This window comes from Macadamia integrifolia, chromosome 3 (assembly GCF_013358625.1).
Source record: "Macadamia integrifolia cultivar HAES 741 chromosome 3, SCU_Mint_v3, whole genome shotgun sequence".
NCBI classification, from domain to species: Eukaryota; Viridiplantae; Streptophyta; class Magnoliopsida; order Proteales; family Proteaceae; genus Macadamia; species Macadamia integrifolia.
Window position 1 is genome coordinate 5,754,991 of NC_056559.1, and position 22,903 is coordinate 5,777,893.

The 22,903-nt window shown below is 35.2% G+C and overlaps 1 protein-coding gene across 1 annotated transcript; it reads left to right on the top strand.

Annotated features, from left to right (window-relative positions):
* Positions 1-15,036: 15,036 nt before the first annotated feature.
* Positions 15,037-22,529, top strand: LOC122072880 (transmembrane protein 120 homolog). Its single transcript, XM_042637307.1, has 10 exons — positions 15,037-15,426; positions 15,555-15,633; positions 15,732-15,826; positions 17,802-17,906; positions 18,015-18,094; positions 20,734-20,824; positions 20,897-21,004; positions 21,317-21,403; positions 21,819-21,887; positions 22,013-22,529. The coding sequence occupies exons 1-10, from the start codon at positions 15,190-15,192 to the stop codon at positions 22,133-22,135; spliced, it is 1,074 nt and encodes a 357-aa protein (XP_042493241.1). The 5' UTR covers positions 15,037-15,189; the 3' UTR covers positions 22,136-22,529.
* The last annotated feature ends 374 nt before the right edge of the window (positions 22,530-22,903 follow it).

Sequence of the window (22,903 nt, forward strand, 5' to 3'; positions counted from 1 at the left end):
AAATTTCTGTGCCTCACCTGCCAAGGATTGCAGCTCTTCCTCTAACTGCTGCATCTTCTTTTTTGAGCTCTCAAGCTCTACCGTGAGCACTTCCAATGCTTCTTTTGCATTGGTCAAGCCCTTTTGCTTTTCTTCATGCACTTGCAATGCCTCTTGGAGAGTGTTGAGCTGTGAATGGTACTTTTGCTCTACTTGTATAATCTGCTCTTGCAATCTTATCTGACCAAGTTCAAGCTCTTCACAGTGCTGCACACTTTCTTCGAGCTTTTCCTTTGAAAGTCGAACCTCCTCCTTCAGCCTAGCATTTTCAGATTCAGAATGTTTCAATTCTCCAATCACTTTTTCCAATTCAAACTCAATTTCTTTAACCTTCTCTTGGGATTCTAACAAATCTCTACTAGCCATTGAATTGCTTGAGCTTCTTTCCATGACTGTTGGTTTATCTCCCACTGCTGCTGCTTCAGTTGAATGGGAACTGTCTTTTAACTCTAATCCTTCCTTCTCCACTTTTATGAATTCTCCACCTAGAGAAGCTTCTTCTTCTTCCTTGTTTCCTTTTACCTCTTTCTCTAACGACCCCTTTGCTAGCATCTCTTCTTCACTTCTTTCCACCTGCAATTTAGAATCATTAGAGCTAGCAATCACCAAATGATGGATAATATATTGTTTTCTGACTAAATTATGAACATTTTCCACTTATTCTTTTAAATAAAAAAGGTTAACAAAGCTATGTCAAAAAATTTCACACATTGAAACGTCCATAGATATAATGTCAAGATTTCATCTCTGAAGGTTGCAATAAGACTTAAATCTTTTGGAACAAGAAGATGCCAATGTTAGAAATATCAAGTAAAGCCACTTCTGTATTTTCAGTACTTCTGCAATTTTTTTCTGTACTTGTTCCTTGAAGAGGTTATTGGTGTGACTTTGCATATTCCAAAAGGTTTCATATATTCATCATAACTTCTAGTTTTGCGATGTTCTAACAATAGTAATAGTGATTTCTCTCTTTAAAATGACCCTTAAAATAAGCATCATGCACACAGAGATGCTTAAACAGACTTCATCACTTGTTCATCTGTCATTAGTTGAACTACTCATGCCCTCTTAACTTTGAGGTGTTGGTCTTTGCCAACTGAGCAACCCCTTGGGGTGGTACAATAGTGATCATCCTCATTCCTCCATGCATCAAGGCAAATGAACAGATTGCACTTTCATCACTCGTTTTGGGTTAAAACCACCGGACTGGATCCTTTGGTCTATGAGATTGATTCCGGAGACTGAAGCTCCACAGTCCACACTGACCAAGAAAGACTGTATACATGTATCCCATCAGTCCAGAGACGAAAGGTTCCAACCCAATGGACAAGTAGTTTGACCTTCAATGTGAAAATTACTAACAGACATATTAATTTCACCCTTCACTAAGCATATTAATTATAACGTAGGGGCATTAATAATTTCAGAGAGTCCCAGTACCATGATCCAGTGCTGCACAGTAACACCTGAGTTCGCCTGTTGCAGTACCTGAACCACCACCACCATCAAACCGATGTGAAATCCCGATCTACTGGGTCCCACCACCCTCGGCTTATATCATTAGAAGAAAAGAACAGACCATAGAGAGCAGAGCATGCGATCATTTCATCCTAATTAATTTAAAGTCAAGAAAATTAAACTGAGAAAACAAAGCAACCAATTAAGATCACCTTAACTTGCGCATCGCCCTCGGCCGGGCTCTCGGCCACCTTCGTCTGGACTTCTGGACTTGCTTGGACTTCCTCTTCCATGGCTATCTCGCTTTCTAGAAAGGAAAAAAACCACTTCGTATTGCAAGTAAACGTACGTTCTTCTCAAGCCTGGGAAACCATTATAGACGTTTAACTATAGAATCGCATTACACAAGGCATGAAGGCAACAACAACGTAGAATAAGTAGTGATAGGATACGCTGCTCAATCATCCGGTCATACGAGTCAATATCCAATATCCAACGACCAGGTGATTATACAACCAACTGATCCGTTTTCGAATATAGAATATATTGGTACACACGCCACCCACAGGAATGAATCCGCTAGCTGCTCGTGCGTTCACCGTGAACATTCAACACTTATTCCACTTTCTACCATTACATTACATTGACGGAGTGGAGTAATTTAGAAAAAAAAAAGTGTTGAATGTCACCCGTACGACCAGTTATTGCAGCGCATCCAATCTCAGCCTATTGAGGGTATCACTTCATCAGGATGAACTCGTACTCACAAAATTCGCTGGGCGTTCTTATACAGAAATTAAGGGGGCGGCCCTAACCTTCCAAACAAACCAATAACGGCTGACCCAAATTGAGTATAATAGACCGTCAGTTTTGGGTTGGGCCCGAAGTCCCTTTCAGCCTTACCTAACCCACCAGTGCATGTGTGTACCAGCCTGAGCCGTCCAAAGAACTCTACCGAGTGGTGGCCTACTGGAATCTGGGTGGACCACTTATACAAAATAACATGAAACCATTTTTTAACCCTCAAGGTCCAAGTGGTGCACTTTTTCTGGTTGATCCAGATCGTCCAATTAGTGGGCTCCATGTACATCAACATAAAAGAAACCTAAATTGCTAGCCATTCGATTCATATGATAAAGATCATTCGATCAAAACTGGTATCTGCGAATGTGCTCATGAGGCCCACTCATTGAACGACCCAAATGAAACACCTGTTCACCACCCCGTAACCATAAACTATCAAGTGGCAAACATGCAAGAGTATCAGAACATCAAATATTCATTAAAATTGAATATTTTTTTCTCTCAATCCTCTTTAGGATCCCAATTAGACTGTTTATATCATCCATTCCAAATTTCCCGTGACCTCACGCACACTGTATTCTTTCTCACTCTCAGTCTCTCTTCTGTTTTTCGCTCAATACTCATTAGGTTCCTCAGGTATGTATATGATGAATCCAGGATTCAGATCCATCAAATAAAGAGGTCCCACTAGAATTCTCACATAATCAAACGCAAGAACATGCCTTTAACAAATGAAAAATATAACAAATGAAAAATAGACGCCTAAGGTATGGTTGAAATTGTTACTAGAGACTATAGATGAGTGAAACCCAGAAGCATGGAATCTAACGTACTAGGTCCCTACGACTCTACCTTTATATATATGCTCATTCCCATTCATCATTTATTAGTAATAACCATTAGGAAATCACTCGAAATATCGCTTTCTTTTCCCCTTTAAAATTTGTCTTTAGGAAAGCGAAAGACTATATCTGAGAAAGACTAGCAAGTAGCCCCAATAACGAGTTCACTGTGAATTGTGATTAAGATCTGAAGAACACTAAAATTGATATTTAAAAAAAATATATAATGACTAGTAAATCTAGTAATTAAAATCTTTTGGGTGATAACTATTAATTAAGTTACTATTAGTACAAGTAACACTTGCAAGAGCAACGCATCGCACCAGAGTGACAGAGAGTAGTTCAATAGCCTAAGATCTAAGCATTCGTATATAAATTACGTCGCTAACAATAAAATAATAGACGAACAAGAAAAAATCATTTATTTCTTGAAAGAAGATTCGATCCATCATAAAAAATAACAAAACTCAATGGAGGAATTAAAAAAATGTTTCAGAAAACAGAGCACAGAAAAGTTTTCGAGGTAAATTCCTTCCAACAAAGATTTTCGTAACCAAATAAACATATTTTCATAATTAAAATATATCCGAAGTAAGAGAATCGGTAAGGCGCAAAACAGATCGACAATCAGAAATTTAATTTATTTATTTAAATTAAAAAAAAAAAAAAAGGGAGCTTTCTCCGGTTTCATTAAATCGATCGAAGATACACAAACACACAAGGATGACTTTAACTAGGACAATTTTGAAGAAGAAACAACACTTATTCGACTTCTGAATTTTCAATATTGTGAAAATAGATTCCGATCAGGATGGACTCCAAAAGAATTAAAAAGCAGATTTCATGTTGCACAGAAACAGACACTCGATTAGAATAGGGAAAATGAAAAGGAGTGAAGGATGAAGAATCTCATCAAACCTCACTGCAGTCGATCAAAACGACGAACTAAGACTGTTTCAGTCCAGGTTTTCCACAATCAGATACAATAATTCCGACTTCAAGCAGTAGACACAGTTGCAGAATCGCTTTGGAGTAGCTTATAGATTCCTTGAAGAGGAAAAAGACAATCGCGTATAAGATAAGAGCCTAAGAGGGAATAGAAAAAGCAAAAGCAAAAGCAAAAAAGACATGGAAAGCAGAATAATAATAAGGAGAAGAGATCGATCAAAAATGGTTGCCTGTTGATCGAAAGACGAAACTCTGTGATTGTTTCTCCTTTCTACAGACGTATCGATGTGCTTGATGACTGACGAGAGAGAGAGAGAGAGAGAGAGAGATAAAATAAAAGATTCTTCGTTTAAGTAAGGAATGGTGTCAAGTGGACCCACTGCCACTGGGGCAGTTAATACGACTCCACTCAGTGGCAGACTCGGGTTCGAAGTTCGAACGCGTAGGTGACGGCCAATTTTCACCTCTGGTTTTGTTTGGAGTTATCAAAATTGTCCTTTTAATTGCCCAATTCTCAGCAATGTCTTAGGTGTACCTGTATCGGTCTTGGATCCGGCTCCTTTCCTGAACGGTTCATCCCAATGGGATTTGTTGATTTGGTGTAGAAGTTCATATATTAAATCTTCTTAATGACATTTCTTGGCTTAGTTGACAAGTATGACAGTAGCCAAACTGAATATTCTTTTCTTCTAAACTTTGTTTGTATGAAGATATGGATAATGTTAAGCACCTAAAGCCCTAACAATGAAGTAATGAAGGAATTCTTTGGGACGATAGAACTAATTAAACTTAAAAATCCCATTTCAACTCTGGTATGTCAAGCTTATGCTTATTGCTTTTCCGTATAAAAAAGTTTCTTTGTGGTTACTTCCACACTTTCCCTTGCTTATTGTGCATTAAAAATTAGTAAGATATTTTTATTTGACTAAAATCATAGCTACGCATTTGTTTTTCTCAACTGATTTCTATCATTTTCTACTTAAAATAATAATAATAATAATAATAATAATAATAATGGATTTCTATCATTTTTCTAAAGAAAAATTATTGAAAAGAAAACCTCCCATTTGTAAATTACTAAAGCGTGGATTGGAGAGAATACAAAGACATGCATTATTATTGTATAGACTTTAGGGGACGATTTTCCTTTTGCCACGTTAAGGATGCGTTCAGATGGTCAGGAGAGGGTATACATCAGGGAACAAAATAGCGTTCATCGACCTTGTATAATAGGTGCAGACATTAATGACCCTGGGATGATGTACTTTTTTGAAACCTATAATGCAAAAAAACTGTTATAAATTCAAATCAAAATTTTAAAGCCAACAAACATTATTGACAAGCTTGGAATGAGAATAAATAATTTTATTGACAACAGCGCATTTCTGGACACAGTGGCAGCGTTCTTTTCCCATGGATGTATCTAATTTGGCTAAAATCACTTTTTGTTCTCACCAGTGGACGACGCCCACAGCCCACAGCCGCCCGACCAAACCGACTTTCCAACGCGCGGGGCAATATGTTATAGACTGCGAAATCCACCAGAGGGATATCAAACAGATTTTCTTTTTCTGATGCGTAGTTGTTTTGTTTTATGTTTTTTTTTTTTTTTCAAATTTAAATAAGTAATGATCTTAAAGTGGATCGATGACTTTTTCTTTTTCCGCTAAAAGGATGGAGGAGGCCGGATGTCACAAGGTAAGACTTCAAAGTTGTGTATCTACGCGGGCGGAATCGTATTTGAGTCTTTGACCAGTTGTTCTATAGAATACACTTTTTTCCTTTTTTAAAACCTTCATCTATAGATATTAACAAAAACAAACGGCACTCAAAGATGTCGTATAAGTAACTCGTAACCTCTATCAAAATATGCTTCTAGAAAATGTTGCTGTTCCAGTATCATGGCATCCTGGAATGACATTAATCACATGCATGTAAGTATTTTTTTTATAACCTGGACCAATTGGCTCACCATTGTTTGATTCCAGACCAAGATAGGATGCTTAAGCTATTCTTACTTTATCTGTGCCATATGGTATGTCTCATGTGAGCTGAAATTTTGTGGAGTAATAGAACTAAAATTTTCATTGTCATGTGTTCGAGTTTTAATTTAATTGAAATTCATCAAATGGTAAAATAAAGTTTTTCAAAAACTCCAAGATTATGGAAAAAATACACGAAAATGCTTAGACTATCAATAATGTGCATGATTGTTGGATCACTTTAAGTTATGAGTGAATCGAATATAAGATATAGAGTTTTAGATAAGTACTGATACGGTTGATTATTAATATAGTAAGCTTCATTCACAAATATTAAACAACCAACTGATTTAAAACTCTCCAAAGGGAGAGGGTTTCCTCTTACGTACGGATGCATTTTTGCATTAATGGGCACAACGGATTTTGAAGTTTGAACCACACCTCAAATATATATATATATATATATATATATTAAATATATATATGAAGGACAGAAAATGTGGCCCCACAATTTTGTGAGGGAATGTGTGAAGGAATCCACATGTTCTTTTAAATAAGTCCCTAGCAAGAAATGATTAAGATGAATAAAAAACATTTATGATAGAAAGAGAAAAGAGGAATTGACACGTCTTTGAAAGACATACATTGCACAAAATTGTGACTTTTCGAAAACTAAAAATGGCCATAGTGAGTTAGTTAAGTTTTAACTAACTTGGTACAAATTTATGATTATCATTAAAATTTGATAGTTTGCTAACAACAATAAATAGAAGAGTAAAGGATCTTTTTCAAATATTCAATAGTTAGAATTGCCACAGCACTAACCCACATGACACAATTTGGTGGATTACTTTTTTTTTTTTTTGTTTGGTAAAATTTGGTAGATTACTTATAGATACTCTATGCACAAGACCGTCATAAAACCATTTGCATAAACTTAATTCAAGGAACAGATTATGTCCGACTATATTCCAAGTTCCAACTAAGATAAAAACCTCTTGACAGTTTTGGAAGTGTCTCTCTCGAGAAGGTTAGTTTCCAGGTTGGGCAAAATCTTAAGCCCAAAGGATAGTCCATGGTCTTTTGGGCCTAGCAGAAGAAATGTGTTGGACTTTTGCTGCTTCTCATTAAACTCGTCAGCTTATGAAAAATCTATTTTCAGGAGTGCTTTTCAAACCCAACCAAGCCCTGCCAAAGTTGAATTACCATCATGCAACTGGGTTATCTGTCACAGTACGTAAGATTAAGGTTTCAGAATTTAAAGCTGCGTTTCGTCTGTATATTAGAATATCTTCTGAAATTAGAATGTATTCTAAAATGAAAAAAATAGAGAAGAATAAGATTTCAAAATATGTAATAAACCCAGAGTTTACCAGATCATGGTTTTAGCTATTAAGTGGTTTGGTTCATGTGTTTTTTTTTTTGGTAAAAAAGTGGTCCATGTGCTTTGATGGTATGGAAGGACTTCCACTTAATTAGAATGTTTGGGTTTTGAATATTTTCTTCCTCTGCAAAATGTAAGAGCCATTAATTAATTTGGTATCGCTCTGGAATGCCATTCTTGGATCAACCTGGAAGAACTACCAAACGGGCTCTAACAAAGTTCATACAACATTACAACACGTGGAGATGTACATTGTTTTCTTCGATCTTGCACATGCAACCACGTTAGAGAAGAGAATGAAAAAAATGGTCAATTACATATATAAATAGTAGCAACTGGCTGGCTGGTCGATTATATATATTCTAACATATTACTAGAAATCTTATTGTTAGTTAGCACCCTAAATTACTGGCTTAGAGAGAGGAATCTCTGGGAGGACATCACAGTTTATTGGGGTATGCACATAGTCTAGAGTCTTGGCATAGAGCTGCCGGCCACTTAAATTTTTTTTTTAATCATAATTAATTACTTCATGGAGAGTCATTAAGAGCTCGATGGTCAACACAATCCAATTGTTTATTACTTAATTACTTGTTAATTTCCCAAGGTAAGCATGGTCAGAACAGGAAGGATTGATCTCTAGTCTCTAGGTGGGTTCCCTTAAGTCGATTGCTTTCATTTGTAACATGGCAGCTAGATTTAAAGTATTAAGTAGTGCTTAAGTTTTGAATCGAAAGTATAAGTCGTCCTTAAATTTTGTGGATAAGATGCGTACATGAAGTTCAACTTTAAGACTCATGTTGTAAACTTTTGTTGTTACTTCCAAAGCTTTACACCATATTGAATGCAAAATCAGTGGGTCAAACAAATTAGGATGCGTTTGGCATGCGATATATCTGCTGTTTTAGAGTGCATTTTATACATCAACAAATTAAGCATTTCAAGTTCGGTCTTAATTTTCAATTCATGATCTTTAATATTAATATTTAGATTCACTATTACTTAACATATATTTTAATTTTTCATCTCATTTCTTAAACTTAATTTTTTGTGGATTTAGATTGAGCACCCTATCCATTAAAGATATCAACTCTAAATTGTGGTTAAAGAAAATGAAATATACAACTATACCTTAAACTTTAAAAATGTTTAAAACAATCATATAAAATATAAATTTTATTTTTTAAATTAAGATTGCATTTAATATGATTTATTAGAATGCATTACCAAATTAACATGATCTCAATATTAGTTTGTATGATTAAGAAAAAGATTCAATACATGATGGATTATATGATAAAATTTAACTTCAAAATTTATAATTTACATGATTTTCTATCTATCCAATAGATAAAATTGCACATCATCTTTTAGCTGGCCATTTTTCTTTTCCCTCATATTTTTGGGTTATAATGTATTTTACTTCTTCCAAAGATGACTTTTAATGAAGGATACACCTGGATCCCTTCATCTTCTATATGTTACCTCCACTCTATTAACATTAATCACACTCCATGAGCCATTGACCACCTTCTACGACAAGTGTTTGTCATCATGAATCCATGATCAGGTATGTAAGTCATTTATTTGGGTGACCCTCCTTGTGCACTATTCAGTTCTTTAAGCCGAAACAGAATCCCTGGTTGGTTTAGTAAAACTTCTCATGTGACTTATTTGTTTCCGAGTGTACTCTCTTTATCTCATTCTAATGACTTATGTCTAACATGAAAGCTTTTTTAGAAGCTCGAACAAGCATAAGAAGTGCCCGTCTCTTAAATTAGACAGTTTGTCTCTTGTCTTAGAAGATGAGTACCTCTTTTGAAGGTCACGGTCTGGTAACCACTTTAATCTTACTTGTGCAGGTCTCTAAAATGATTCTAGGGATTGTGGTTCTATTATTTGAGAATAGATTCTTGGATCGAGTGTTTTTTTTATTACGGTGGGTGTCTCAAAATAATGAAGGGCATTTCAAACTTTCAACCAATTAGTAGGAAATAATGATTGCAGTAGGTTTTTCAGTGAATACTTTCCATAGGGGTGAAGGAAAACTTTCTGCTAGATACTTAATCTAAGAATCAATACTCCTTGTCGGGAGGGTTGTCGACCTCCTACTAGAAATTAAGGAGTTATCCTAACTGTAGAATTTTGGTTGAACCGTTCTCCTCAGGGAAGGAAAACTTTCCCCTAGATTCATAATCTAAGAATCAATCCATGTTGGGAGAGCTTTCGACCTCCTACTAGTAGTTAAGTAGTTATCATGACCGTATAATTTTGGTTGAACCGTTCTCCACAGGGTTGAAGGAAAACTTTCCCCTATATTTTTTACTTAAGAATCAGTCATTGTATATCTAGATTCATAACCTAAGAATCAATCCATGTTAGGAGCTTTCAACCTCCTACTAGTAGGGAAAGAGTATTCACGACGGTAAGATTTCATGTGAACCTTCTTCATGGGATTGAAGGAAAACTTTTCCCTAGATTCTAAACCTAGTTAAGAATCAAACATTCTTTATTGAAAATGGATCCTCTACACGCAAGTTCACCTACAAATAAGTGTCAAATGCAAACACTTATCAATTTTGCTTCCATATGTACCCTTCTTTAACCTTTTAAATGATAGGAAGTGGGAAAGGTGTTGACACCTAACATGTAAGTACAGAGGAATTCTCCTCTTCTCTATTCTTGCTGATTCTTCTTCTCAATGCTTGCTTTTTATTTTTTTTTTTGATCTATACTGATGGCAAAAGTTTTCTTTCATCAATGGTGAGGGAAAATTCATTCTCCACTAGTGTTGTGATCTTATGATTGGACTTTAGATTCATTGTCAACTCTCACATCCAATTGTTCATAGTTACAAATTCCCTTCCTGGGTTTAATATACCTATGGTGTGGGGATTCTTCCTTACCATGGGTGAAAGAAAACTCCGTTCGAATTAGAAAGCAAGAAAAATTTTCTTTGTTCAGGACTCTAGGGGCTAAGCAACTTTTAGAATGGGATCGTGCAATGCAATTTCTTTATTTTATTTTATTTTTATTTAATTCCGATCGTATCTACACACTATTGGGTTGCTAACTCAACGGTGGATGATTCCTTCCTTTCCTGGCAAGCTTGATGATTTTACTGGATGAAAGTTCAAAAAGGGTTTGTAAAGCTTCTAGTGTTAATTGGAGCTTGTTTTTCTATCATTATTCTTGTTTAATGAAAGTTTTGAACTAGTTTAGATGACTCTTATGACCATTTAATGTTTAATTTCAAATAAAAATATATTGTGACAAGGAGGAGAAAAGGGGGGAGGGCTAAAAAAGTCTAACAACAAAAGAGACTAAAGCATATACTGTCAAGTTGGGATAAGATTGAATTGAATTTTGAGTGAATTGTCGAGTCATGACCATAATGGTAAAAAAACATAAATGAACGGTACGGGTTTTAAACAGTAAATTTTTTCAAACAATACGGTCAAATAAATTGTTAAAAAAACAGAGAATGGAAAAAAATGGAAAACGAACAGTACGAATTTTAAACGTGTAGATTTCAAACAAACGGGAACAAAAAGCAGTAGTATACTTGTCTAAATTGATGAATTATTACATGAATACATGCATCTAATGTTCAAAACAACTACAATATCCAACACTAATGCATATATATCTCATGTCCCATTATAAGTTTTATGACATATAATTGAATATCATCCAACACCAATTCTAAATTCATACACCACACATGTCCAAGTTTTATTGAGCAATGTTGCTTGGCTATGATGTTGTTCATTGTTGTCAACATAATCAATATACTCTTGGAGTAAGGGAGTCATCACTTTAGAAACATTTTTCAGCAAACACATTAGTTTGTATCTTAATTTTGGGGTCCATACATTGATATTGAATTGAAGGTGATATCATGAGAAATACAAGCCATTGAGTTAGCTTCTAATCGGCAAAAAAATCAGATCAATCAGAATTTGGGAGAAAGAGATGTGGTCAATTAAGTAGATATTATGTTCAACAAATTGAGTCTTAAAAAACGCTAACAAGCGAAAACATGTTTAGAACGGGAATACTTGCCGTTTGAAGTTTTTTCAAGTGTCTTTGGGAAATATACTGAAAAACATGTTTTAAATGATAAAACATGAGAATGTGTTTAAAACAGAATTTTAAACACATTTTAAACATTTTTGCTAATAGTGGTCGTGACTCGTGACACATTAAAATATGAACCGATGACTCAATATATGATTAAAAAGCATGTTATTATACTGATATTTCAAGTAATAATTAAAGGGGGTCTATTCTGTTCATGTCTACGTCATGGTGTTCTAAATATCTGATCTACTGCACGCTATTAGTGCCGAATATCCACATGTGTCCCTGTACCATTTACGAAAAAAAGAAAAAAAAAAAAGGTCACTTACATTGTGACAGTTTTCAACCCGACTCGATTCTGAGTTGTGACGAGCAATGGCACCTACATTGTGACAGTTGGTAGGTCACTCGTACATAAATAAAACACGTATTAATCTAACCGTAGATCTCCGTCTTCTGGAAAGTGACACATGGTGGCCAAATAGCCAATGAGGGAACCTCACATCTCTCCTGATGGGCATTTTTGTTCATAATCCTAAAATATCGAAAGCCGAACGAAAATATAAATAATGAAAAAAATTACAAGTATCATCCCTAAAAAACTCTCATATAACGAGTGAGTGACACCGTTTTCTGAAAATTACAATCGCTTCCATTTTGAGTGATGGTGTTAACGATTTAGATAAGAGAAAAGACGAATTAATCCTGTTATCATAATGGACTACAGTCCATAACTTAATTTAAATAAACCCAACCCACTTAAAAATAAAAACTGGCAATAAAAAGAAACCCCATACGACTTTTGAAACCCAAGTCCTTAATGGACCTAAAGGTCCACAGACGACATACATAATGACCCACAAGCCTAGTTATTAATTTATTCGAATTATTTGAACCGAACATAATTTTACCGAATTTTATGAATAATTCTGTCCAAATCTGAATTAAATAAAAAATTCTCAAATTTTATAGACTTTTTTAAAATTCATAAATAATTCGGCCGAATCGAATTTTATCCGAATTATAACCGAATTTTATCCCAAAAAAAAAAAAAAAAAAAAACTTTACCTTTAATATAAGTCAATAAGCCTTTAGAAAATAGTGTGATTATAATGCATTTATTATCTTAATGTTACTTTTCTTATTTTTTTAACAAAAACCAACAAAGCTTATTTTTCTTGAGATCTCTCACACTTCTATAAAAAATAAAAAATAAAAAATAAAAAAATCTCACCCCTTTTTGGTTTGACTAAGTCTTACAGTCATTACTTTCTCTCTAGTTTTTAAGGTGAACATGCATGGTGGGTGACATGAATTTAGTTGAATTTGTGCTCAGTCCCACCCCTAGTTAGTTAATTCGCGTTTAAAACGGCGTCCCATTTTTTTGCCGTTTTAAACGCCGTTTGTCGAATTTTTCACAGAAATTCGGTAAAAAACGGGAACAGGGCTATTGAAAGTTTTTTTGCCGTTTTAAACGCCGTCCCGTTTTTTTGACAGTAAAAAAACGGATTTTGAAAAATATAAACGTTTTAAAATAGAAACGTTTAAAACGGGGCTATTTTTTTTTATTGTTATCTAGGTATTTAGAGAATTGTTATGCCAATTTATGTCTATATATTACCGTTTTTTTGACACCGTATTATTTAAATATAAACGTTTAAAACACGTATCGTCCGTTTTTTATTTTTTCCCGTTTTTACCGTATTTGACCGTATTTTTTACCGTCCCGTTCACGTTTTGATCCGTTTAAAACATGCCCGTACCGAACAATGTTTTTTTGCCGTTCCCGTTTTAACTAACAGAGGTCCCACCTCCTAGTCTCTCTTTCTCTAATTCGATTATTTGAGTAATAGAAAATGAGTTTAGAAAAATAAAAAGAGTTAAATATAATATTTTTATATTTTAAAATTTAAAATTTTAATTTTTATATCATTTGTATGTCATGTACATATGATAATTGATAGATAATATGAAATAAGTATTGCAAATATTAAAAATAACATCCGAATATTTTGCCCGTTTTTTATTTTTGTAAACGAATAATTCCCAAATTTGAACTCGAATTTTATTATCTCCATTTTTTTACCAATATTTTAATCGAATCATTGAATTAATAAAACGAATTAATCCGAATAATTCTTTATCCAAATAATTCCCGAATCCAAATTTAATAACTATGCCCACAAGTACCTTTACTCAACCTTAAGAATCTGAATAGAAACACATGAATATTAATTTATTTTTTTAAACCAAAATTCAGGTTTTTGGGATACCCACACCAGGTCATGGGCCTCATGGCCTGTGTTTAAATGTCCAACGGATACCTATTGATACCCAGCGATTCATAATGCAGCGACCAATGCAGGTAAATTACCTCAGAAATTCACATTTTATGAACTGATTTTAGATCCAAAACACACTTTAACCTAATAAACTCCTCTTTAATGGCCAATTGCATAATCTAAGCCCCTCTTTATTTTTTACCATTCTTCCTCAGCCAAATTTAATTTAATTAATTAATTTATTATTATTATTATTATTATTTTAATATCAAACCAAATCGAACAGAAGAGAAATGATAGAAGGATTGAGTTAGGCTATCCGACAAATCTCACATAGGAAAGAAAAATATGAATGATAGGAAAGCAAGGTCATAGATCATGATCTTGTTGCGTTATTAATGGCAACTTCACAACCTTCATACAACTCCAAAGGATTGGTTTGAAGTCCTAACTGATCGATTTGAGGGTTTATGCAAGGAAAGAAAAATTTACCATTTTACTCTTTTTAGGGGTAGTTTAGTTACTTGGTAAGTTTAATTGACATCATCATATCAGAACCCTACTAACAGAATGATCTAATCTTTTATAGATTCAGTAAGGCTATGTTTGGTAGCCAAGAGAAGAAAACAATAGAAAAAAGAATTTAGAAAAGAAAAGAAAAGAGAAGAATAGAGAAGAAATAGTGAGAAAATGAGAAGAGTATGTATGTTTGGTTATCAAGAAAAGAAAAGAAAAGAAAAGAAAAAAATTCAAAAAAATTTGAATTTTAAGAGAGAAATAGATACATAGGAAATCATTGCGTAATCATTCATTTTTTGTCTTATTGTGTTTTCATATTTTCTCATATTTTCTTGTGTTTTTTGTGAGAAAATTTTTAGGGGAAAAAAAGAAAATTTCACGATTTTCAAGGAAAATTTTGAATTTGAAAAGAAGAATCTTCTTATGGGTGAAGACATACCAAGTACAAAGAAAAATTCATAACCCAAGGAAAAAAGTACAGAAATTGTACTTTTTTTCTTTTCTTGACTACCAAACACAGCCTAACGAAAAGGAATTCTATCCAAAAAAAAAAAAGGTAAAGGAAGTTCGTGTGATTTTGAAAAACTGTGTCACTTGCTTGTGATATGGGAGTTTTCTAGAGTGGTAAATGTAATTTTCCCATAAACAATTGAACGAATATTTATTTGCTTGGCATCAGCGAGGAACAAGAGAAAGATATAAGACGGGGCAGAGAGAGAGAGAGAGAGAGAGAGACAGAGAGAAGCAAGTTAATTACATTCTCAGCGGTTCGTATTTAATTTCTGAAGCAAACGAGAATTGATTTCACAGAGTAATCGATCGATTGAGCGTGAATTCAACTCGGAAATATGGGGGATTCAGCGAGTGAGAACTCGCAGAACAATATAGCAGAAGAGGTTTCGAGTGTGGTTGAGCTCGCCAAGGAGTTGCAGGATTCGGCTTCATCGCTCATCACCAAGGCTTCCAATGAAGAACAAGCTTTACGTCAGCGTGTTGTTGCTCTTGATTCTAATATTCAGAAACTCCGGTCTTCGATTGATTCCGGTGTCAAGAAATCCACCTTAGATCGTAAGGAAGCTGACAAGGTAAATTCCTGCATGCTCCAGGGATAGCTCCGTTTCTCTTTCTCTAGGGCTCCTTATTAATTGGAATTGAATATAGTTTTCTGATTTTCGTCAAATTTTTGTTTGTGCTCTCTTGTGTGTTGATCCAGCTGGATGAAGAATTATACAAAGCGAAATGCATTTTAACTGATGGAGACGCGTCTTCGTATCTTCCTAGAAAATCCAATGGTGCTTTTATTGCTCTGTTAGGTCAATTGTTTTTGTGTATTTGGGAGCGCCGCTGTGGTTTTGGTTAGCGGTTTTAGTGATCACTGAATCATATGTAGGTAATTTTCTGAAGATGTTTCTTGGTCCTATCAATGTACGTGCCAATAGGAAAGATATCCAGTTGAAAGTAAAAGAGGAGTACAACAGTTACAGGGTATGTCTTTTAAGCTCATCTTTCCCTTTGTCATTTATTTTGTGTTTTTTAGTTTGACACATCATCCAAATTGTTATCTTTGCTTGTGGCAATTCCATTTTCTAATTGGAGAGATAAACAGTGAAACTTGGTAAACTAAAACACACTTAATTTGGGAGACGTTTTTCTCTTCTTTTATCTATTATTCATTTATCTTAGAGAGGGGTAATTATGGCAGTCGTTTTCATTTGCCATAATTACACAGATTAAAGATATTGGTTGGTATGCAACCCTTTCCACTAGTTGAACTGATTAACCTAATTTTTGACAATATAATCTTGGAAGTCAAAATTCAGTTATAGATAGGTGGGCATTCAGGATAGTCTTATAACTATGATGACAATCTTGCTAATAAATTTTATGAAGCCATGACTCTGACTTAAATAATAGAAAGCGGAGAGTGCTCCTCAGATGTCATATAGGGTGTCCCCCGTGCACGAGGCTCCCGCATGTGCGAGGTCTGTGGGGGCGAGAACTATGCAGCTTTACCTTGAGAATATCGAGAGGATGTTTTGACTGCTTGACCACCAGGTTGCAACATACGGACCTTTACCATTGGACCAAGTGCTTCTCAGATCTCTTGCGGAATATAATTATCTGAGGGAAATGTAATTTTCTGTAATAGTTGAGCTCCAGAAGCAGTGTGATACTGAAGCAGAGCATAGATTAAAATTTTCTCAGGAAAGAATTGAATCAATTTGCAAGTCAGTTCATGCGGGTTCAGTGAGAAGGAGATTATATTAGTTATAATGAACCCTATTAAAAATTCAAAACAAAAAACCAGATAAAATCACTTACTATGTAAATGACCTAGAAATCCTGTTAAAGAAGAAACTTAAATGGCCAGAAGAAAGAAAACCTACATCAATTGGTCAGGTTATCTGCAAATTGTGAGAAAAATATATTCCTATTTGTAAATCACTGAAATCTTCTTGTTATTTTACTCAAGATTGATTGAAATCCTGTAAACATTACGGAGATATTTGAGATATGATCAAATATTCAATTAATATTGTCAAATATTTGCCTTGGATCCTAATCTACTCAGAACCTAGACTGAAATTTAATTTGTTAGTCTCTCTTAAATACTATTCAGACTCCTACCCATGCAAAGATATATGCAGTTTCACAGCCATATGAGGCCCTTACACCATAAGTTCTACAATATAGAAAGCTAGGATTATTGAGGCATGTGCCTCAATTAAATGCAGGTTACTAGTTCACTGGAGTGCAAACCTTAATGTGCAGTGCAGCTTTATGCGCTGCACATAAGTTCTTATACTTGGCATTTCTAACTAATCTCTGAGGAATAGGGTCTATATAGTTTGGTAATGCTTATCCATGGATAGAATGCTTCCACTTATCTCTGGAGCATTGTGGTCATTCATCATTGTGTGCTGGTTTGCATCATATATATATATATATATATATATCTTTTCCCCCATCATGGAGGACGCAGAACAACTCTTATATCAATATGGTCAATATTTGTTCCTGTGAAAAAATTCCCCATGTTCATTTGACCTTTTATGGGTGGAACATTATGATGAAGTTGAAAAAGATGAGCATATTCAAATGGATGCTGGGTGGATTTTTCTGCTCTAGCTATGTTGCTTATGGTACTGGCAAAAATCTATAATCATTAAATGTGCCAATATCTCAATATGTTTTCTACATTTTTCAACTGATATTAATGAGGTGACTGTCTTTTGAATGGATACATTATAGATGACAACACACTGCTTTGAAGATTCTCTTCCATTAAGAGAAGTATTGTAAATCTTATCATTTCATCAGATATGAGTGCTTAATTGGCAGCTACTGTATACCATATCTATCGTTCTCAGGCTGTTCTAACTCATATCCACTGTGAATTACTGTCATCTATCTGGAATTTTTGTTGAGCTTGACCAATGATCCTTTCCCTTGTGAACAGGATAGAACTGCTATTCTATTTCTTCTTTTCCCATCAGCACTACTTTTCTTGGGGTACAAGTTATGGAATGGATGCTTGCCGGCATTGCCAGTTCAGCTTTACCAGGTACCAATTTCTTTATCCAGCTCTTGGATTGGAAACTAAATATTACATTTGATTGATGATCTTTGATAGTTTAATTTTGCAGTTAGTACTGAATATACCCTTTTTCAGGCTTGGCTATTGTTTCTCTACACAAGTTTGGCTTTGCGAGAGAATATATTGAGAGCGAACGGAAGTGATATTCGGCCATGGTAATTAGACAGTTTTTTTGTTGTTGAAATTTAGTAACCTCTTGTCTAAGGTATCTCTTCTGTCCCCTGTGCTTTCTTACTTCATGGTGTCAATTGTTTATTCACTTTCTCTTCTCTTTAATTTGACGATGTTCCTCCCATGTGGGCGTACGCACATGCCTTCTTTTGATGCTTTCCAAATTAGAATTTGAACTAGGAGGTTAAAATGAAAAGTTCCATCTGGCTGAAGTGTGTTGATCAAACTGAAGGAAAATATATTTACTGAAGTGCAGGTTTGTCGTAACTCTATACTTGGAGGTGGATGCTAATTTTGTATTCTCTAAGATGGTTAACTTGATCACATGTTGGGTGATGAGGAAAATTTAATTTAGGATTGGATCATTACATCTTAGCTATTGATTTGTGGACAAAATAAGCTATTTGATCTCTCATAGTGGTACATCTTTACTCCATGGTCTATCAATCAGAAGAACTTTTCTGGTCATGTAGGTTACAGGCAAGTTTAGGTGGATTGATACGCCTTTTTAAGAAATAAAGAATCAATCTGATAGAGACTGAAACTCAAACGAAATATTTACAACAATCTCTGACAAAAATACAATTTTGATCGCAGGTAAGAGGGAAAAGCTCTTTTTCAGTTTTTTTTGATGAAAAAACAATATGTACTGGTGAAATAGTTAGTTGGTGCTCTCACATAGATGTGATCAATTGTCATTGGACTGTAAATATATGGCAGCTCTGCGTAAAGAGAGATGCATTATGTGAAATTTAGCCATAATTAAGTGTTGAAGGACATCAAAGGAATTATTTATTTCTTTATTTATTTTTAATTTATCTTGATTTATTAGGAAGGATAATGGTAAAGGTGATCGCTCAGTTACAGGGGTATTTGGTGGGGTAATACCCAGTTCGATGCTAGATCATCGATAGACTTTGATGGCTGTTCCTTGAGAAACCTGCGCATTTTTAGCATTCTCAGGGCATTTGAAATAGTTCATGATCCATCTTATAAAGTTTTGATGATCCACATGGTATGATGATCAGTGACTGCGGAGGCCTTTCCTCTTTCAAATGAAGAGTTGGTTGTTCACCATGTTTTCACCCTCTTATGGACCAAATGTGGTTCAACATGTGTGTTGTTGGTTTAGGGAGCCTCTAGAGGCATCTTATGGCTTCCTTACTTCATCTGTCTGCTCTTCACTTCTCTTTTGAAAATCTTGTTAATGTGGAGGCTAAGATGAGGCAATGAGCTAGCAAAATTGGTTGTCATGCTCTCTAATGTGTGTCGGAGCCTCTAGAGGCATCTTATGGCTTCCTTACTTCATTTGTCTGCTTTTCACTTCTCTTTTGAAAATCTTGTTAATGTGGAGGCTAAGATGAGGCAATGAGCTAGCAAAATTGGTTGTCATGTAGCTCTCTAATGTGTGTCGGGGATTTGGGGTCTTGTACCACACTGGCATGTCATTTTTGTTTATAGTGCCATGGGGCTACCTTTTCTTTTTTGTTGTTTCTATTGTTCTTTTTTGTTACAATCCAAGGAAAAAAAAACATTTTTGGATTCCTGCATTTTTTTAATGTTTAGTGGGAAGTTTTAATTGGCTTGAGGTTATTGCACTTTGCAACTTGTGTGAGACTTCTGGATCGTGGGAATAGTTGAGAAGTTGATAGTAACTAAATCAAGTGGGAAAATGGATTATGAGACCATCCTATTTCTTGCTTGATGGTTTACAGTATACAACAATTTCTTGATAATCATACAGGCCTGGTCTATAGTTGGTTTGGCCAGATGCTATTAACACTTCTCAGGAGAGGTGCTCAAGATGAAATGAAAATCCCACAGCTCCAAACAATTGAAGATAATAAGGTTCCTCCTGTTATAACTGGAGAACCTTTGACAATATGTTTCATTAAGCTTGTCAAAGAACCTGATTTTAAGTAATCTGAAGTTTGAAATTTATTGACCAACTTGATAAAAATCCTTTTCTTTTTCCATCTATGTTTTAGATACATAAGGAACAAAAGGGTTTATACTAACAATAAAATGTCCATCCCTGGCAAGCTTCATCAATAAAATGGCTGAGGTCACGAGGAAAATCAGTTTGTCACGTCAAATGATCCTTTGCCCTAGGGAAAAAAAAAGTCTAAACTAAAAAAATCCAATGCTTACTTTATGCCAAAAAGATTGGGGATGGAGCACAAACAAAAGCAATAATCAAAAAACCCGTCTCATATGATCCTAAAGATACGTCCTTACTTGTAACTGAGCATCTGGTGTGCTGACATAAGAACTTTTGCTCTTGCTAAATCCTACATTTTGCTGTCAGTGGTTGAACATATGTAATGCTGATCATAGTAGAGATATTTTTTCTCATTTCATGTGAAATCATCATTGTAATGATGATGTGCTTTAGCAATTTCTCAAATGTGTAGACATGATCCCAACCTAGAGATAGGTTGCATATTTAACTACATAAAGGGATTAAGGCTATTGACATTTTATTTTGAAAGTCATTTTCATTCTAATGCTTGCAAGGGTACACCTTGTCTACAATTGGCTAATTACTCCCATCTCTTGGCTGACATCAGAACTGCACTTGCTCAGAAAACATTTCAAAATTTTCCTGATTTGGCTTTTGCAGGTGGATATACCACCACTACTGTGCTATGGTGATGGCGCTTATCAGTATCACATGGGAGATAAAAGGGCAACCTGACTGTGCCAACAAGCAGGTCATTCTTTTTTTTTTTTTTGGTTATATTTATATTTTGTTCTTGACTCTCATTACTTAATTCTCAATGCAGAGAGGTGTAAAACTGTTCCTGAGATGGGCTATAATGCAAGGTATTGCAATGATGCTACAAAATAGATATCAACGCCAGAGACTATATACTCGTATTGCATTGGGAAAGGTGCCTTTTTGCAACCACTTGGCTAGAGTCATGAACCTCATGCATGCTGAAAGCATTGTTCCCCCCCCCCCCCCTTTCTCAATTGTCCACTTTTCACACTTGATTGAAGTTATATGGTAATTCTACCCAAGTGCTTAGGCTTCTGTGGCTACACACTAATCAATAGGAAGTAACTCATTGATGTCCTGGCCTTTCTGGTGGAACTGATCCTGTTATGGAACAGCTTCTGGGATTTTTAACCAGACATTGTATGACTGGTAACTTTTGCTGTACGGAAGCAGGTTGGAGTTCTAATGTTCTTGTTATATGCAGGCAAGGAGAATGGATGTTGTGTGGGGAGAAACTGCCGGTGTAGAAGGTCAACTGTTGCTGTTATGCCCCCTACTTTTCATATTGCAGGTGATGCAAGCTATGCCTTAGCAGTTGGCTTCTTATACTGTTAACATGAGTGTAATCATTGGCCACAAGTGATGTTTCTCTGTGAGGATAAGTATGTTGATGCCAGTGAAGTTAAAAGTATAATATTGGTATCTCCAATTACTTTTAATCTTCTAAGTAAATCTTATCAGAAGCTTTTAGTTAGCTTTCTAATAGCACTTGTACATAATCTCTCATGAATACTATATTCCCATAGATAATTTAGTAATTTACTGCAGGAAGAAAATTTGGATATAGTATAAGAAGCCATCGATCAACTCAACATTTAAGGTTCTTATTGATCAAAATTGCATCTGGAAACAGTAATAAAATGGTAAAAAAATCTTGTTGAATTGCTTCGAATGATTTATTTGTTGGTGTCTGTTACTGGATTCAGGGTTTTGAAGCATATGTTGGACTATTGCTCCTGAGGACTGTGCGGGATGGCCTTGTTTCTGAATGGCAGGCAAGAATTTCTGTCATATTATCCAACTTCCATGCGACAATGTCTGTCTTCTATGTAGCAACTTTTGGTTGAGTTATCTGTCACACCTGTATTCCTTTAATTGACTTGAGCCATTATTCTAGCAGGTAATTGCTTGTGGAATACTTCTGGTTGTGATGGCGGTTGGGAACTTCACAAACACAGTAGAGACACTCATGGCAAAGTCAAGGGTTAAAGCAAAAATGAGAACGAAGAGCAAGCCGGAATAAGATGAAGCTAAGAGATTGAGATAAGGAGATAATTGCTGAAGCTGAAGCCTTGACTGTTTTCCCAAGTTGTCAATGGGGATTCATACTTGGGTAGTTGGGTTCCTGTTGAAATTGTTGTCTTGGTCTCTTACCACGTGTCTGTTCATCCGTCAACAAGCATGGGGGAAATTATAATTTCTCAGGATGGCTATTTAGTCGATGGCTACATAATGGATGGCTACTTAATGGCCTCTGTGCTAACTTGTTTTGGCAGGTTTAGCAGATGGAAAACTATAAGGAGTGTTTGAAGGTGAAAGTAAATGCCAGCCAGTTTTTGAGTTTTATTCATATTGGCTGTAAAAGTAAATCTTAATCTAACAGAAGCGATTTCAGCTATACCACCCTTGTTCCACCATTTATTCTTCCATTTCATCTTTGAATTTTTGTGAAGGAAACATATTGACAGGAGAAAAATGAAAAAGGGCTCGAAGTTGGGCAGCCAAATATAGGTATTGGATTCTCTTTAGGATAGGCCTTGAAAGGAAAACCATTGCTGGAATGCCAACTATTATTGAGTTCATCACCTGATCTACTACCATTTTGGGAACGTCGAGTGCCGAAGTGGCCATTGAATGGGCAAGTCCTCCAGGCAAGTCCTCCAATCCCTAAAGTGGAGATTCCCAATAGGTGAGGGAGGCCATTTGCCACATTACCCATGAAGCAACGAGTTGATTTGTTATGAGACACATTTACGGCTTCTTAAAATGGATTAGAAGTAAAAGAATACGT